At 39.5% G+C, this 19,677-nt stretch overlaps 1 protein-coding gene across 2 annotated transcripts; it reads right to left on the bottom strand.

Annotated features, from left to right (window-relative positions):
- Positions 1-4,295: 4,295 nt before the first annotated feature.
- slc34a1b (solute carrier family 34 member 1b) lies at positions 4,296-19,046 on the bottom strand. Of its 2 annotated transcripts, XM_051419587.1 has the most exons (13): positions 18,977-19,046; positions 17,691-17,764; positions 17,405-17,587; positions 16,811-16,957; positions 14,991-15,134; positions 13,016-13,127; positions 12,307-12,502; positions 11,950-12,045; positions 11,683-11,749; positions 11,404-11,571; positions 11,055-11,171; positions 7,183-7,307; positions 4,296-5,926 (listed from the first exon to the last, which is right to left on the bottom strand). In XM_051419587.1, exons 2-13 carry the CDS (start codon positions 17,749-17,751, stop codon positions 5,333-5,335), a joined length of 2,010 nt encoding a protein of 669 aa, XP_051275547.1. In that variant the 5' UTR covers positions 17,752-17,764; positions 18,977-19,046; the 3' UTR covers positions 4,296-5,332. The 2 variants fall into 2 exon arrangements, with proteins under 2 accessions (XP_051275547.1, XP_051275546.1); XM_051419586.1 differs by lacking the exon at positions 18,977-19,046 and having other exon boundaries at positions 17,691-17,803.
- Between the last annotated feature and the right edge of the window lie 631 nt (positions 19,047-19,677).

The raw sequence follows: 19,677 nt of genomic DNA, 5'->3' as shown, positions 1-19,677 counted from the left end.
ATTTGTAAAACTGGAACCATCACTTCCTCCTGGATTCTATAGATAATGTGATGTGATGCCATGTATGTCTTCTCTCAACGTTTCATTAATTCATTTAAAAGACAATTTGAATACAAAATTAAATACCACTATATTAAATTAGATTAGATTGGATTAATGATTCCCATGGGGATTTGGGAAAATGCAGGGATTATACAAAATGGCATTGACATATTGACATTATCTACACTGGTATATTCAATTTTTTGGCTGACCAAATTAATCAAAAATGTAAAAATATTTGTATATTTTTTATATTGTTTATATTTTATATTTATATTCTTATATTATATTCTGCATGTCATGATGACTGAACAACAGACGGGTTTACAGGCAGAGTTTTCAAAGTAGAAGCCAATGTGTTGTGTATAGACTAAAGATTCCTGGGGTTTTTTTGTCCCATATTACGCAAATAGAAAAATGTGTCTTTGTTTTATCGTGGTTGTTCACAGATGTACACAAAACATCGCTCCCTGGTTTATGCTGCATTGTAGCATCATGTTTGCACAATGTGTAAACACTGGTCATGGAGTCCCTGACAAAACAAATATAAGAATTAATGGAATTTATCAACACATTATGCAAGAGTTATTGTCAACCCAAAGCTTGAATTATTTCCCAACACAGCTCAAATTGCATATGGCCCAGAGGTTAGCACAATTCCCACTGCGCATACACACACAGTTGTTATTATATTCTTCCCTCTTTGTATATGTAATTCTGTTTTCATCATAGAGACAAACCTATTTATCAAAACATTTGAGAAATTGTAGGCATTAACATGATGCTGCATAGTTTAAAATAATGGCTGCAAATGGCTCTAAATAAGGATAATAATGCTATTTTACTTCCTGTTTAAAGTATAAGTAGTAGTATAAATTACACATTCTGTGTATGCTAAGTAACTAAAGTGAAGTATGACTGCATTAGCCGGCATTCAGTAATATCTAACACGCTGTAAAAACAACCGTCACTAACAGCCTGCACAAAATAACAGCAGGAACACAGAGAACATTAATGTGAATATTTCAAATCAACCACCCACCTTGCCCCACTGGAAGAGAGCTTGTTTTACCCCAAAAACTCCACCTGTTTTGTTAGTCTCTCACTCTCTCTCCCTCCCTCTCTCTGTATTTCAGTTGCATTCAATACGAATGTGTTTGTGCTGCTAAGGAGGTAATTATGCGAGTGCAGCACAGATAAAGAGGATAACTAAAACCTCAGAAAAATTGTCGTCTCTGGTTGATTTAGATCAATTTTCTGAAAAGCTTTTGCATGCAGTCCGACACCAATCATTTTTTATTCATGGTAAGAAGTTTTCAAAATATCTAAACACTTTTTGAAATTATTAAGTTTCAAACTTCATGAATCGTTTGTTGATATCACCTTTTGTGATGAACACTTAATGACCAATTATTTTCCCCACTTGTCTGTCTGCCTGCAGAGTGCAGCCAAAAAATAGAGCTGTTCTTATATTTTATGGCAAAGGAAGAGGGCAGTGATAATTAGGCCCCTGTGTGTGAGTTCAGTTTAAATTATGAACATCTTCTAACATTTAACATAATTCACAGTCGTTGTTGCAGTGAGCGGTGACCTGCACTGAGAAGTGCTTGAGTCTTCACCTCTATGACTGTTTAACAAGCTACCTTACCAGCAGTGGCTGACACATCTAATGCTCCCCCTTAAAGCACAAAGGGTTTTTAGATATTACACCTCACTTTAATACATTTTGCCTTGCTCTGCCATTTCCATCAAGATCTAATCCTGCTATAGTATGTGCATGCATGCAGATCTGTCATTGTATGAGGTTACTGCACTGAAAACAAAGGATCTCATTCAAATGCATCCTCATGATTCCATTAAGCACGGTCACACCTTAGTTAGAAAGAATAAATGCAAACACATTAAACAAAAGTGCGTTACATGGATATTACTAGTGGTTACTAGACTCAAGATGTAAAAGTAAGAGTACATTTGGCCCTGTGAATAAGACGTGTAAGCTAAAGTATGAGTGCAGCTGCAGCACCTTCTGCAGGTTTGGCTAAACATGTTGTCCCAACAGGCCCACACAGTGCTGACTTAGCCACTGCCACCGGCAGAGAAAGAACAGTTTGTTTTCACATGAGATGCTGAATAATAATGGATCGTTTTCAGTTCTGTTACTGCGTTTAATATTTCAGAAACAATGAACAGGAAACCTAAGCCCTGTCCTGAAAGTATTCATGAGAGATTTCTGATTTTGAATTCATGAATCCAGTAAACCAAAAAAAAGGTCATTTCACATATGGTTGAGTTTTGTGCACACAATTAAGACCTGCATCCTTTAGTTTACAATGTAATCGCACCATTTTGTTAATTTCCTATTATTTTTATTATATCTTAGGGCTATTTAGGTCATGTCTACCAAGTTAAAACTTATTTAAATATAAATTATTACTGTATTTGACCACATTGTTTGAGAAAAGTGTGTACACATTAAATAAATAAATAACAAGCAATCTGGTTTCTTTTGCTTTGTATTGATATATATATATATATATATATATATATATATATATATATATATAAATTACTGATATTTATATCTGACCCGGGCCATTATTAGAGATAAAGTGAGATGGCATTTGAAATTGAACATTTTTGTACCTATTGCTGGAAGTAGCAGGGTAAAAACTCTTTATGCAAACAAGGCAACCCAAAGGGAAACCCTCCACACGCTGTTAATATGCTTGGGTTTCAGGACAATATTGCAGATTTCCATTTTAGAGATAGAAGCTAAATTTTTTCACAGAATTGTAAGTAATGATGTCTCTGGATCATACTTTTGTGTATAACGTGGATTTTAATCCCTTTGAGAAACACTTGACAACATCTAACACAGCAAGAAATAGCCCTTGATAGATTATTGCTGCATCAGCACCTGGGTAGTGAAGCAAAATGCTTTGAAAGCAAAATCTTTGAGCTTGAGGGTTGAAAGGGTTCAGGCAATTAGCTATTGGAGAATGTGGTGTGACTTTAGCACTACATGAAGAAAGTTATGCTTAAAGGGCAGAAAGAAATTACTTTTTTAGTCTCTGAGGGGTGAACAGGATTTACTTCCTTCCTATTACTGTAAAAACACAAACACATACGCCACCTAGAGAGGCATGTACATTAAATAAGTGCAGGTGAGTTGATTCCACAGGGATTGCACAGGGATCACAAGAATCACATGATGAAATAAAATAAAAACAGTCACAGAAACACAATTCTTCAGATTCTAGATAAGTGAAGAAAAAAGGGTGTGTTATGAGTGTGTACATGTGAATCAGTGTTAATAAAAGGTGCTATTTTTATCTGATAATGATGTAGAGACTGATTACAGTGAGCCCTGTTTTGTTCCAGGACACAAGGACTTGGCAGGACCATGACTCTGAACCCTAAAAGACTCCAACTGAACAGCACTCAGACATGCTGTACAATGGTGCTGTACAATGGGTGTGTGTTTGTGAGTGCATGCAGGAGTGAGTGTCATGGTAGATTCTTGTTTATGGCTACCCTCCCTTTCCTTCAACAGCATTCAAATGCCTCGGGGGTTCAAATTAGACTCAGCAGGATGATGCAGACTCTGTCCAGACTGCCATGTCTAGTGGTGGAGATGGTTGTATCGTTCAAAATATATTAAAAAAAAGACTTAAAACCTTACGGACTGAAAGATTCTTTAGACGCACAATGAAGTCTCTCTTTTTCACAGTCCTGAACACCAAGCTGTAATTTTACCTGCAGAGACTAACAGGGTATTATTTCATGTGTACTATCACCTAGCGATATTCAAAGTGTCATTCCTTTGTCTGTCACCTAAAGTGAAAGAGTCTGACTGCATTGTCTTATTAAATCAACAGAGAGTCTGAAATGAGTGAATTGTTACAGTGAAACAGAGAAAACACAGCACATATTCACACATTCAATAACACCTCACAATTGTGCATTGTCTCCCACTTACACACACACACGCACGCACACACACACACACACACACACACACACACACACACACACACACACACACACACAGGTTATAACAAACTCATATGCTCCTGTGTAGATAACATCAAGCAGCTAATGTGATGATTCTTTGAATCCTTTGTAGTGTCTGTGTTTGTTCAGTTGCCCACTGACACTTATATAACAATTGAGTACATAGTATTTTAACATAATGAGCAAACATTTATCCACTTGGTAATGACATTGTTTCATCAGTAGACTTTGGCCTTAACAACAGTCATGATTTTCTTTTATTTCTGTTTCTGACACCAACAGACAACACAAAATGGATGGACTTTGCACCCAGTAGTGCTGAATCCTGGGAGTTTTAAGAGGAACTTTAACAATTATTAGTTGTATATTTACTCTAACATAAACCCTTTAAAAACATGACTGGACATTCACAATGGTCAATTCACAGTGGGGTTATTGATTGATCATCGGCCCTTGCAAAAGATGTTCAAACTGGAGAATGTGGTGGCTGCTCTGAAACTGGTTTGTGAATACATTTGCGGCAAGAAATATTGTTGGCTGGTTAAATATATTAAATCCTTCTCATTAGCTGGCTGTCTTCTTCATCACTGTCTATGTTTGTTGCCGCATTACATCGACCAAATATCAGGGGAATAACATGAAACCAAAGGCAGGATGTGAATCTGAATGCTCTCACGTTCTTATGCATTCAAACAACACTCAAAAAAAACGTTCCTAAAATACTCCATAGGATACCTTTAATTCTGTTACAAAATCATGCTCCACTTCATAACTTGTTTATGTATTACATGTGCATTTTTGACCTTGACAAACAGTTGACAAAAGATCCCTTTAAGGTCGATTTAGCAGCTGTTCTGGAGCTTTTGGTCATATCATATGAGCTTCGTCAGCAGATGAACATGGAAGAGAAGAGATCTACTTTTCCAAGACAACTGGACAAACTCTGTCAGCTATTGAAGATCATTCAATATGATAGGAAGCTCCAGAACAACTAATGGACCTTGAGGTGAGATTGTTTTGTCGTCTTCATTATGAGTTTTGATGGTAAGTTGACATGTGAATCTCTGTCCATAGATGGCTGTTTGGTCCAGCTTCCAGCTGCAGAGCTCTGTCGATTCTCATACTAATCTCATGAGATTTAGGAAGTTTTCTGTAACTATCAGTCAATCAATAATCAGAAATGGGTTCATTTCCAAAGCATTATACAGTGGATTTTGTAAAACCTAAAATAAATCCACAAAATGGAGTATAAAATAGCCCCCTTTTACCAGTTTGACTACAGTGGAGTGCTGTTGCACCTTTCTAACCCTTTTAATTTAAGAACCCGTACACCTGGTCTGCTTTCATCCAGGTAGTCCAGGACTGGGTTATCATAAGCCAGCTCTGCCTTCTTCTGTGCAGACTCTTTCTGCGGGTCAGCAGAGGTCGTCTGTATCGAGATCTGCTCCTCTTCTTCTTCTCCCTGCCCCTCCTCGCATGTGATGTTGCAGCAGATAGTTGCCTTTGTGATCAAGCGGTCGAGTGGTTTGAGAGAGCGCATCCACTGGGGCAAGAAGTCCCAGGTCTGGAGCTTTGTGGGCAGGTGGCTGGGGCTGCGGGCCTGCATAACATTTACCATGACAATGAAGATGGTCACGCCCAGGAAAGGAGCCCCAACACCAGCCATCACCCGCCACCCTGCCAGCGAGAGGCCCAGCACCAGCGAGGGCAGGAGCAGGAAGCAAAGGAGAAGGTACAAGACTGCAAACCAGCGGTACTTGGCAGTGCGCTCACCCAGGACACGAGCCATCCTTATCGGCAGACGCATGAAGGGAAGAGGATACCAGAGCAGAATGCCAAAGATGTTGAAGAAGAGGTGACACAGAGCAATCTACATAAAGAGAAGATAAAGATATATTTACTTAAGCTGTGGCTCATTTCGCAGTCAGCTCCAGGACTGCGCCGGGTTTCTGCCCTCCAGAGAGCTTATAATCGCAGTTCAGAGGTGGGATTTCTGAGATCATGAAGCTCAGAAAAGAAATGATAATGTAGTGTTGTTTACAAAATATTTACTTTGGCCAACTCCACCTGAGACAAACTCTTACTATACTCCGTATTACTCTGATGTGTAGGGAATGAGAGGCAAACTAAATAAACTTGCGCTGTAGCCTACATGTCATGGGCAGGCAACGCGTTGTCAGTGGTACTGAGGAGTAAGGACCACACCAGCATTGGCAACCGGACTGCCAACTGCAAGGCTAATTGCAGCTACAGTTAGCAATTACTTACAAGTAAAGTCATCTGTCTATCAGGAAACTCCGTAAATAACAAAAACCAGAAAATATTTTCTCCCTAAAATACGATCCAGTTTCAGTACAATCAGTGGAAAAATAACAGTAATGTTATTCAGTGAAGCCTAGCCCTCAGAAACACTCTTTGCAAATTGAAACGATGTGTGCTTCTGAGCCGATCACAAGTGGTCACTCGAGACGCACGTGGAGACGCATTATAATGTCAGCTGTAAACAGGGCCATAGTTTTCCAAGGAAGAACACAGTGCAAATATGTCTGTTGTAGTAGACAGAAAAATGCTGTTTAATTTGGACTTGGAAAACAAATAAACTTTAATTGCAGCCTGTACTGAGTTTAAAGTTCATTGATGGTCGAGTTGAAAATCCACTGTTTAATTATTGTTTCAAATAATCAGTTTTTAATTATATACCATTCTGTATTTAATGCATGTTTCTTCTCCCACTCCAATCTTCCGTCTGGCTCTTGTAAATCCTCCTTGTAAACACTTGACTTGACAAATGACATGTAAACTGCAACCCCAGCCTGGTGTATGCTTGAAAAAACATGTGTTAGGGGCAGAATGCGTCATAATGGCCCAAAAGCTGTTGTTATTTACATCCTCGTAAAGAGTAAATAGGACTTGTTTTGTCATCATGTAACATTTGTTCCATAAACATAATCAGTGACATGATATGGTTCTAATTTTCACTACAAATAACACTTTTCTTCTTGGAGCATCGACTGAGTTGCGGTTGTGCATAAATCCAGGTTCATAAATATACATGGAGCATTTTCTCATTTTCCTGCAATTCTAAAATGGCTGTTGTGTCTGATTACTAGCTGATTACTGGCTTACTTGTATGGCTGCTGCTAGCTTGTTCCCAGGACTGGCCAGAGCTGCCAGCAGGGCTGTGGCAGTGGTACCAATGTTGGACCCGAGGGTGAGAGGATAGGCCCGATCCAGACTGATCACACCAATGCCTTAGGGGGAATGACAGAAACATGCTGCCTCAGAGGAAAACAACGACAGTAAACCCATCAATCCAACCCAGCTGACATAGGGCTACACCCTGGACAGGTCACCAGTTCATCACAGGGCTGACACACAGACAAACAACTGTTCACACTCATATTCACACCTATGGGCAATTTGGAGTCACCAATTAACCTTTTAACCCGTCTTTGGACTGTGGGAGGAAGCTGGATCATCCTGTGACACTAAATAAAGATGGTTTTCCAGGAAATGTTAAAGCTTCCGTCATCTTACTGTTTAAATATTTGTAGAGTATCTATTACTTTCTCAGAAACTAGGTGATGACACACTTTTATGAGAAGTGCATTGCAGTCATCAGCTCTCAAGATAAAAGATGCAACGAAGACATTTATCAGTGATGATAAACTGTATCTTTCTTCCCTAGGATTCCATGTCTGAGCTGCATTTCAAGTCACTGCTTTTACTTTTTAGAATTAGAAGCAGAAAAAGCAGTAAAATAAATGTTCTCGCTAAGAGTCATGAAAACTGCTCCCCAATAGGTTTAAAAATAACAATTTAAACTATTGAAACTATTTGAGTCCAATTACATCTCAGATAAATAGACAAAATATAAAATCATTCATATGTGGGGTTTCAGATGAACAAAAGCCAAATATCTGAAAAAGCAACCGTGGAATCATAGAGGCTGAAATATACCTTTGCCAGATAAGATGACTAATGACTGTCAAATGAGTGGCTGCTTGACAGCAACCAAACTAGGGCTGTATCTAAAAGTACCAAAACTGTTTGAAATGATTGCTCTCTATCTGTTATTTTCTAGTTTGTTTTCAATATATGATACTATGACATGGTAACAGCAAGTAAAATGAACATAAATACTTAATGAGGTATGTCTGTGGGTTGGAGTCTCTAGCTTTTTTTCAAGCCAATTACTCTTAAAAAAGAGAAATTATTCCCATCTCACATTTATCACTGTGTAGCAGGCGATGACTCAGTCATCACTGATTTTACATGCTTCATTTAGCCAGTGGCATACAGTGCCGGTTATGCAACATGTTCTTACAAACTTCACAAGACTCGATCAGTGGAAATAAGCAGGTTTCTGTCCTTATTTGGCCTCATCCAGCAGGAGGCAAAAGAGCTATTAGCCAACAAGGACATTTGAGTTATTCTCTGTCTAGTATGAGAACACTAATATTAATTAGCCATAAATACATGACTAGAGCTATCAGGTAAACCTTTGCCCATAGTACAGTTAACAATTTATTACTGTGGCAGTAAATGTCTGTTTAGAGGTTATGGTATGAATTTATAACTTGGAGAAAAATCAGTGGCCTTGGAAACAACAGCCCAGTGTACGAGCTGCTAGATTACAGAGGAAATTCTTCTAGATTTGATTTGTGCTCTGGTTTGCAGTAGTTCTCTTTCGGCCACATTTATTGATATACATGTAAAACATGAAATGAGATCATCTAAGTATACATTTGCAGTGGCTGTGATTTCAAAACTCAAATGCCAGAAGCAGAGTCCAGGCAAGTAACATCACTGATAGCCGCCTCTGCGCAGTGCTGGCCCATTCAAGAATAAGATCTGATACTCAACATAGTTAAAGTCGAGTTTAATAAGACATTACAAGAGACAGTCTCCCTTAAGGCCTGCACTAAATGAAACAGAGTCATAACTGCAGGGCCAGGATGAGAAGAAACCTAACATCAGTCCAACCTTCAAACTGGACACTCGCTGGGATCACCCCCTAGGTTACAAACAGCACTTTCTCTGAGATCACCCAACACCGACTGGAGAAAAGTAACCGAACTGAGCAGAAAGTCATGTTGGACAGAGAGAAATGGGTGTGGTGTTTACAAAAATGAAGAACGAATTGAACTTAAGAAAAGCTTGTTTGGTTGCTCATCTGTGAGATTAATTGCTTGTGTGAATGGAACATGATCTAAATCGGATTCAATTCACAGTCCAAAGTACTGGATGATATTATTGATGATATTATATGAAATTTTACCTGAGGAAGGTGCCAGTAGGAAAGTCAGAGGTTCAAAGTTATTAGAGTTATAGAGAAGGGGACATTGATGTGGGTAATAAATACCATGGCAATCCATCTAAAAAGTTGTTGGGACATTTGAAAACCATCATGATGGCACCGGAGAAAAAGCACATAACCAGAGTGATGAGAACACCTCCTCTGGGCACCATGGATATCTGTACCAAATGTCCTGGAAATCCATCTATTGTTGATATATTTCACTGTGAACCAAAAATGTCAACCTCATAGTGGCACCAGGGGAAAAGTCGCCATATCTCCTAAGTCCTTGGAACCATTAATGTCTGTACAAATTTATGTCTGAATCCCTCTAGAAGTTGTTGGGATATTTCAGTGTGTAATAAAGTGGTGGACCAACTGAGCCACCAATGGACCAACCAGTCAACATTGCCATCCTTAGAGCCTTGGCAGCATGAATAATAAAAACACATAAAGTCACACTCCTACTGGAAAAATGAGGATGCAGAGAGTTGAGCTATTGTCAATGTAGTTTAAAGACAAGTTGTTAAAACAAGTGGTTGTCTCAGTGTGGGCGGCAAGCATCTGAACGGTAAACTAAAGCAATCAGTCTCTCATAAAAGTAAAGTTATGAATGCAAACAATCCAATCTCACTGCTTTGCTACACTGTGAATATTATCTGATTTGATACTTTGTGGATGTTATGTGATCCAATCAGTCCCATGTCCTCTGTTTCTACACACAAAGAGCACATACCGTAAAACTTGCAATCTGTCCAGCTTGCCTGACAGACTTTCTATAGAGAGAATAAAGCGGTGGACAAAGGGATCAAATAGTTGTTAAGATTACTCAAATATAATGCAAAAAGAAAAGGTGGTGATGACAGTGTACAAGGTTCAACTGATATTATTCAGTATTTTAGCGATTGGAGATGTCTGGTTCAGACTCTGGTCACTGAGGTGGGTGGTGGACGAGAGCAAGAAAGGCAGTTTATATATCCAGGAGGGTAAAATAAAACCATGCAGCAAGTTTTCCTGCTTATGTTGTCTTCATACTGTATAATATTAGCAGCCACTTGCTGAATAGGGCCACTGAAAAGGCAACAACTTTAGGTCACCAAGAATTTATGAAACTTTAACACAAACTTACAGTAAAGATCTGTAGCAGCTCCAGTCCACCATGTCAGAGCAATTATTACAGTCACTGATTAGTCTCATTGTGGACAAGTGGCTAACAAACCATCAACAAACAATATTTATTTGATGTCTTTCCAGCTAAATTATAAAAAAAATTGGCATTTAGTTGTATATTAGTTAAGTGCCTTTTTGTTTATCCTCAGTTGTGGTGTTTTGCAGAATATAATCAAATATTTTTAACGGAGGAAATGTTGTTAAGCCTACTTAAATTGATTAGAATTCATAATACTAAATATATCTATTAATTTATTTTACTTCACAGCAACATCTGTCATTTTACTTAACAGATGTTGGCATTACATAACATTTTGGTGAAAGTATTTTGTTAGCAGATCATATTTTAAGTCTATAACAGAAAAATAACTATCACAGAGTTCTGTAACTGTATGACTTCTTAGTGGGATTATTAACATATTGGTCTCATATTTCTTCTTTTTAATGTATGGCATATGTATTTTTTGTACATATTTTGTACATAGGTTTTCTAATTTCTACGCTTTGAAGTTCACTTACACTCACTCACCTACAAGGGGAGTCATGGCTGAAGTGAAGACAGAGCTGCTCTGGACCACAAATGTTACCCCTGCACCCACAACCATGGCCAAGTATCCTGTCAGCCACCCAAACGGATAAAGCAGGTCTGTTGAGATAAAGCAAAGAGAGATGGAAATTACCCACATGTATAAATAAAGCATTACTTTAATTATACTATCTTCTACACAACCTCTTTCATGCAATTTGCACCCAAATCAGCATATAAAGGTTTTCTTGGTTTGGTTGCTCATTTGAAAACTGCAATCTGCATATTCAACCCCTAAATGTACCGCTACATGCAATGTGTAAAAGCTCCAGCAGCTTAACAGCATGCCCACCTGTGTTGATGACTTTATGGATGACCTTTGCCACTTGGCCTTTAAGAAGAGAGTTGAGCAGCTTGACTAGAAGGAGGAGACAGGTGCAGAGGACAGCCATGGAGCCTGCCAGGAGAATCAGGCCCACAGTGAGGTCTGACAGCTCCGTAGATACAAACAAATGCCTACCTGCAGAGTGACAGGACAAGGACAGGAGTCAAAATAAAATGTGTACTAGAATTATCAGCATCACTGTACAATTCACAAGAGTGTTACAGATATTATTGATTTTGAACTCACACTTCAGTGAGGACTGGGACAAATCATGGCTGGGGCCACAGTTTTCAGTGCTCACATTGCCAGTGGACTGTAGAAAGAAAGAAAGAAAGAAAGAAAGAAAGAAAGAAAGAAAGAAAGAAAGAAAGAAAGAAAGAAAATAAGCAGCTATGATGAAACAAAATGTAGCAACACAGTTGTCACTGGCAGCAGTGACAGGCTCTATTTGGCGCCAGTGTGTGACACAATTGTCTGCATGTGCAGGAGACAGTGCTGGAGACAATCCATTACCATAACAAGGTCAGTCTGGCACCATTCTTTCACCAGGCTCCTGTTCCTCATGTCATCATTTCCCATGGCGATCCCCGTGATCACACACTTGTCCAGCTGAGGGTGAAAGGAGAAATATTTTTCATCTTTTAAGTTCAGCGAGTTAAAGTAGTGAGGTTAAACCCTCAGTCCTTCAACCAGAAGGCCTGCAGTTTATAATAATAAAGGCAGTCGATTTACCACCAGAGATATTCAGTCATTCTTAAAACAATGGCTCCTGCATTTCAGACAGAGGTAAACAAAAGCAGGCTTCTAGTTACTGTGATTGTAACTATGATTGGTCAGTGACAAAAATGGTTGACTGGCTGATAGTTTTACCTGTATGATGAGCTTAGTGACTGGCTCGGTGATGACCTTGAGCAGCTCAGGTGCTTCCTCCCCAGGCTGAAGCTTGAAGCTGGTGACCAGCAGGTGTGACAGCCGGGCCATGAGGCCACTCGCCACCTCCAGCGGCAGCAAAACCAAGACAGACAGCCAGTTGAAGCAGTCATGGATTGTTGCCCCGGCAAAGGCACTGCAGTGGGTCACATTTATTTTCTGTGTTAACTAAGGTCAGCCATCAGCATGATAAACTAGTCAAAATGATTGCTTGTTAATATGCTTTTCACGGCTCAATTTTTGTATATGTGTGTGATGTAATGAGCATTCTGGTTTTGCCTCAGTGTGTGAGTATATTGTAAAAGATTAATAAATTATGTTTATTTTACCAGACACATATTAAATAACATGCCATCTGTTCAGTGCCATATCTTTCATGCCAAAGGGTTAGTGGTGTGGGATCAGTGTGGATTGGTGCCATTATTGTCACTGTTACAGAAATTACACTCAAATAGAGACTGAAGCAAAGAGGCAGTGAACAGCTGCTAATGCTTTCTCTACACCCTCCTCTGCTTCCTCCCCTGCACTTTTATCCTTAGTTCCTCTATCTCCCCACTTATCCTCTTCACTTTTCCATTTCAATTTCTTCTTCCTTGCTCTCCAGCTTCCCCTCCACTCGTCCTCCGCCTTGTCACCTTTCTTCACTTACCGTTGAAACTCGGTCCTCTCTGCTGCTTGCATCATGGCCACTATGGTGTTCGTGACTGAAGTCCCAATATTGGACCCCATGATGATTGGAACAGCCGACCTCACCTCTAGCACTGTGAGATGAAACCACACAGAGAACGATACATTTTACTTGAAAGTCGACAATTCTTAAATGTATATAGTTAAACAAAAAAACATTTAAATTGGTCTACGTATGCCTACATTGTGAATGGTAATTCACAATATAATTACATAATTACAACACGTGACCTTGCCCATTTCAGTTTTAATGGAGATGAAAGGTGATTTGCAGGTAAGTGGATGAATGCTTAGCTTTCACACTCTGAAGGGGTGTTTATTGTTGAGGATGCTTCTAATGATGATGACCTAGAGAACACAGTGCACGCATGGACTCGTACAGTCATACTTCCATGCCTCTGCATCTCTTTTTTTCCTTTGATAATTGCCTATTATCTTCCTCCAAGCTCACTTACAGAATAGATTTAGAGGCAGAGAAGCAGCTCCTGCATACTGATACAATTCATTTGAACTTAATAGACAAAGATTGGAGACCTCAGAGCCTGCACTCGTTAGGTTGTAACCTTACCGTGTAATGGCCTTATGAGGCATGTAAACTGTAGCCTGAATGAGCAACTGAGAGAGATTACAGGGTGTGAAATAGTTTGATTTGATTATGTCTCTGATCCAGTCCAACCTGCTAGATTACAGTAATTCACAGATGTTTTTTTACAAATGGCCACCACAGCACTACAATCTCAAAATGGCAGTTTCAGGTCAGTCAGTCAGTGTGTGGTAATAATCACACAAAAGAAAGATTCAGTCATAGAAAGTTTAATGCTCATGATATTTTATATTTTTTGTATTGTCAAAAAAATCCATGGAAACAGAAAGGCAGAATCCAATAATAAATGCAATGTAAAAGTATTTTAGGTAAAACCTGATATGGCTTATTATGTGGCATAGACCTCCATTGTTGTCCAAAAACTATTAAGCCATAATGTTGCACTAGCTGTCTTGTTCCATTCATCAGGATGAACATGGGCATTGTAGTTTATTTTTAATCAATCCCACATACACAGTCCGGCTGCTGGACATATTCATAAGAGCACCAAATGCGTATAATCCGGAGCCAAAAATAGTCCAAACAAATGCACTCTTTACTCCTTAAGGTTGTAAGTATGTTTACCAAAAACTACAGAGCCCGGCCGTTTCAGGAAATTATTTTGACTTTTTAAAAATGAAGATATGTATATGCAACATAGGACTGTGTCTTTAGTAAGAATGAATGGGGCTTGAGGTTGAGAACTGGAGACCGAGTATGGAAGATGTAAAGTATTGATCAACAAATCAACATATTTTTTGGTCTTGGTTGTGGTCTTCTCATGGGATTTGTGGACAATAAGATCAATATAGTGTAACACCAGAATTATTTTTAAATTACATCACAAGATAAGAGAACGTGTTCCCCGGGGAACACTACGTGTATAGATAAAGCGAAATCTTCCTATGTCCTAATTTGCTTACATTTATGCATTTAACAAAAGCTATATTCGCTAATTCGGTCCTTAATGCCAAGCAGCCAATGAAGTAGTATAATTTACTGAATCATCCGTGGGGAACACAGCATGACATTGGCCCTGAATACTGATATTATAACTATGAACTCCAAATTAATTCGATGTATTTGTTATTGCCACACCATCAGAGTTTTCTGTTTTTATTTCTATGTTACTGTTTTTCTGTTTATTGTAATATCTTTGCATGTAAAATAATAGCCACCAAGAGACACACACAGGCATATAGTGTATAGATCACACAAACACACACACACAACATACAGTATCTCAGACTAAATGAAGCCAATGTGGACGTCTTTATTTCACTGTCTTATTTAAAACTTGAAAAGACTACAGTGGCACTCGCACATTCACACACACTTATATGTGCCTACTCACATCCGGAGGCTACCAGACTGACGACGATAGAGGTGGAGGTGGATGAGCTTTGGACCAGCACAGTCACCAAGATCCCCACCACCAGCCCTGCCACAGGGTTAGACAGCACCGCATTGTCCTGGAAAATGTCCCCTGCCACTTTACCTGGTTAAATATGCCGCCCACATACACGCAGAGACAAACATAAACAAAACAAAAAAAATAGTGGTCTCAGACATGACAGGGTTGCCAAGAGCAATGTTAAACAAGATTCAAACTGCTTGTTTCCCCAAATCCAGAAAGGTCAGTAGATGAAGCTTTGCAGTAAATTATACAGCACTGTCCCAGTAGGACAGTGTGAACTGCAGTGACTCAGTTAAAATTGGAGATAAACACGCAGGGTAGAAAGATGAAGCAAGGCTGCATTAATTGCCATTGTTATTAGAACAATTACCAGCACCTGGTTTCACTCTTCAAGAAACAGAAGTCAAGTTTCTGTTTTATGCAGATGATTCTGTCTCTTTCTAAAGAAGGTCTACAGCAGAACCTGGAACTTCTCCATCATTAGTGTCAGACCTGACAGACCAGAAGTATCCCCTTCCAAAAAGATCAATGTTACAGAGAAATGACACAACATTAAAAATAGGAGGGACCAAGTTAGTCCAAATAAATACCTATACTTACCTAGGTTTACAAATTAGTTCCATAGGAAACTGCTCTTCTGTGACGGAACAAGGCAAAAGGGGCTTTCTGTGCCATCACACATCCAGTTCAAATCCAAATTCCAATTAGGACAAAATGTTTAAATCAGTGAAGTATGGGGCCTCTTACTAAAAGATTATTGGGCACAATGGGACAGAATCCAATTGAGACCATGCATACAGAGTTCTGCAAAAGTATTCTTTGGGTACAAAGAAATACCCCAAACTCTGCATGCCTGGCTAAATTAGGCCAATATCCTTTACTTTTAAGAATTCAAGAAAGATCCATCAGATTTTGGAGCCATATTAAAAAGAGTTACCCTGCCTGTTGATAATGGTAAAGCCCTTGCCTACCAAGAGTTAAACATAGAAAGGAGTCCTCTTATTCAACTGGTCCTGAGGCTGACCTTTCAACTTCTGACATCGCAAATCCCAGCTAGCCTCAGAGCAGTTACACCATCACTCAGACCTAACCTAAGATTAGACCTAACCAAATTCTACAAAATAAAAATAAAAATAAATCACATATTGGAATGATATATGCTGACAACACAAACTATAAACCCATTTTGCCCTAAGGAGAAAGTTGTGACAGACTACCTACAGATAACAACCTGAAAAAGACATTGACAGTGTACAGACTGAGGGATCATAGTCTGGCAATAGAAAAGGGCAGACACAGGCAGACCTTGCTTCCCAGAGAGGACAGGCTGTGCTGCCATTGTGATGCTCAAGCTGTAGAAACAGAATTACACTTTCTCACACATCAACATAAAAAATATGGAAATATTAGGAATTCTTTCAGAAATTTGAAAGAAGTTTCCCTGAATTCCTAAGAAAGAGACAAATTAGATTAAATAGAATTTGCATTGTTGCCACAAAAAAGAGACAACCAGTGGGCCATACTGCAGATATATAGACAGACATCTATGAATATAAAATATAATTATATTTTACTTAACGTCACTATCCCCATTTGTTTGACTGTTTGTTTTTCCTTCTGTTGTCACATTGAATATTACTAATGTCAAATGTCATAACAGTGAAGCCTATTGAAATGAACTGAATCATGTATTTGTCAAACATCAACTGGCTGAGTCACCATCAACCTGAGGGTTCAGTGCGGGTTATAGTACTTACCCCCTGCTAACTGGAAGGCAGAACTCAGAGTGTCCAAGGAGCAAACAAAGAAGAAGAGGAGGATGAATAGGAGAGGGATCTTGGATAGATTTACGAGGAGCTGCTTTATCTTGTTCGGACTCACTGCTGTGGTCTGTGGAGGGCTGTCTGTTCAGAACAACAACAAACAGAGACATGTGCTCTAAGTCTGGAGACCGAAGTTGACCTGATTTAAAAAAAAGTGTATCACAGATATCAGAGCAAAATGTGCTGTTTCTGGCCACTACAGTACATTACATACACTATTTTTCTCATTCTTGTGATTTCTGTGTTCTGGATGAGAAGGATAGCCTCAGTATGCATTCTCACATGTAGAGAGCAAAGCCATCTGATATACTACATTACCCATATGCAGCCAAAGACTGCTGAGTGACAGCAGGACTTGGCCTTTGTTGCCCAGACATTATTATCCCACTGGCCCTGTGTGTCTTTTGAGCATGTCCTTATCCAATGAGCATGTGGTTCAGCTTCTGCTGTTGTTATTTGCCTTTTCAAAGAAATCAGACCTGCTGCCAACCCAGGAGATGAATTCTCCTCTTCGTGCCACTCTTGTACCTTTCTCTTTACGGAGTCTGTCTGCCTCCCTGAGTGAAGGTGTGTTGAAGCGGTGATTGGTATGTCGGTTGTAGCCCTCAAAGCTGCTGCTGAGGTCAAGGGTGGAGCCGAGCCCAGACTCCCTGTCCTCCTCCAGCGGGAGTTTGGGCTGTGAGGAGAGCTGAGTGATATGCATCCTCAACCCTAATAACGAAGAACAAGTACACACTCAGGTGGTGAAGATCAGCTTTGAAGCGTTTCAAACACATAAAAAACAGAATTATGGGAATTAAAACTAATAAGTTACCACTGTAGTCGAGCCCTGTGCTCCGTCCAGAGGACACTATAGTTATAGATCGAGATGACATGGTGCTTTGAATGCTGTGCACAGACATGGAGGTAATTAAAATCACAGGATGACACAATTGTAGAGGGAACAAATGTGAGAGTAGACGTGTTTATCAGCCACCTGCAGCAGTAAAAAGAAGGCAAAGGAGACCAACATGTCTGTATATGAGCCCATCTCTCACTGCGCTACTGAGATCAACAGACAGGCAATTAGACGGAAACAAAGGCAGCCCACATTGTTTGTAATTGGCAGCTGTCCTTGAGACCACAACAAATGCCTTGTCGGAATCAATAAGGAAACATCAGTATCCATGTAACTTGTCTTGTCCTCAGTTTCCTGCAGCTGCAAGTCAGCTCTTAACGGGACTCTCCGCTGTCTATAGAGCAGCAACTCCCTTCAAAGGTTTTCACACTCTCGGTTTTAAAGAGGCCGCTTTTCCCCTTTTCATGTTAGCCACTTTGCCATATATTGGAGACTCCAGCGGAGGAGGGAGTGCTAATGTGTCTCTTAAATGCAAAGAGGATGGAAGTGAATTCAGTAATTACAGCAGTCAAAATTACAGTAATTACAGCCACTGCATCGTTCTCGTTCTGTGCGGCATCCTCCTGCAGGTTGTGATGTACAGAGAGGCCCAGTTTGCATATGTACATCTATCTATATGTGGGAGTATCTAAGACAAGTTCCCTAGATTGCAGTTGAATAAACTTTGAATGCACTTGTGCACATTTTGTGTGTGTGTGTGTGTGTGTGTGTGTGTGTGTGTGTGTGTGTGTGTGTGTGTGTGTGTGTGTGTGTGTGTATACTGACTGTTATCCTCTAATCTGTCTGCCCCACGCTCATCTGTTTGCCGGTCTGCCACTCTCTCTGTTTCTGTCTCAGTTATCTATTTGCGAGTTTGCCTTCAAGTCACTGTGACTCACATGTATATTTCTAATGTTGTTTTGCTCCACCAAATATTTTACTAATTGAGTTTTACTTGAAGTAGAAAAAGAAAAGGATTAATGAAACATTTAGTACCTGTTTTCAACCTGTTCCCAACATTTTATAAAAGGATGTATGAGCTAGTGGGTCCCACAGCTTTAGATAAAAGGCCGGAATTCAATTTATAATAAATCATTCATTTGAAATAATAACAGAAAGCCTCAGTGTTGTTGTTGCAGTGTGGCTTTCAACACATGGTATTAGGAGGAAAATGTTCCTTGTCATAAATATTTGATATTGACATATGCAGTGAAGTGTCTTACCTTGTCTGAAACAGGCAGGTGTTGTGTGTGACCCCCTGGAAAGGAAAGTATTAAAGTGAAGTGTGAATCATCTTTAAATAAGCCACCATGTCTGTAGGTGTCAGGAGGAACATCTCATTCCTTGTCGATTAACCTGCTCCATCACCAGAGACCTCGTAGTTAATCAGTAACACAATGCCTTAACTCAATGATGCATAAGTATGGAGAGCACGTTGTGTATTAGGTGATGGATGATGTTTGCCCAACCAACTATTTTTCACCTGATTTGAGTCCAGATAAAGATTCCAAGATGAAGAGGGCTGTTTGATGTGATTAATGATCCTTGCTGTTTGAGGTTCTCCCAGTTTCACATGTAAGAGCAGGAGAAATCTGACATCTAGTGGTAACTGTTGGAAGAAATGTGTCAAGTCCTCTCATATTCTCACATAGCTGTTTTCGTCCCGGCGCTGGCAGCCTGGCAAAGATTAAAGTCAGGGTATTAGATGATCATTTCCTCCATGAGATAAGTCAGTGGAAGTATTTCAAACACGTACAATGTAATCTGCTTGACTTGTGCAGAATGTTCAGGTGCTTAGGTACCTTGCCAGAACTCAAGATCAAGCATGTTGTGATTGGAATTGAACTATCAGAGAGATTTTCTGAGATCCTCTTAACACACACGTACACACATTTACTCACACACCCCACTACCCACAAGCAAT

This window comes from Dicentrarchus labrax, unplaced genomic scaffold (genome assembly GCF_905237075.1).
Source record: "Dicentrarchus labrax unplaced genomic scaffold, dlabrax2021, whole genome shotgun sequence".
Classification (NCBI taxonomy): domain Eukaryota; kingdom Metazoa; phylum Chordata; class Actinopteri; family Moronidae; genus Dicentrarchus; species Dicentrarchus labrax.
Note: the sequence above shows the minus strand (reverse complement) of the source record. Positions and strands in the feature narration are given on the sequence as shown.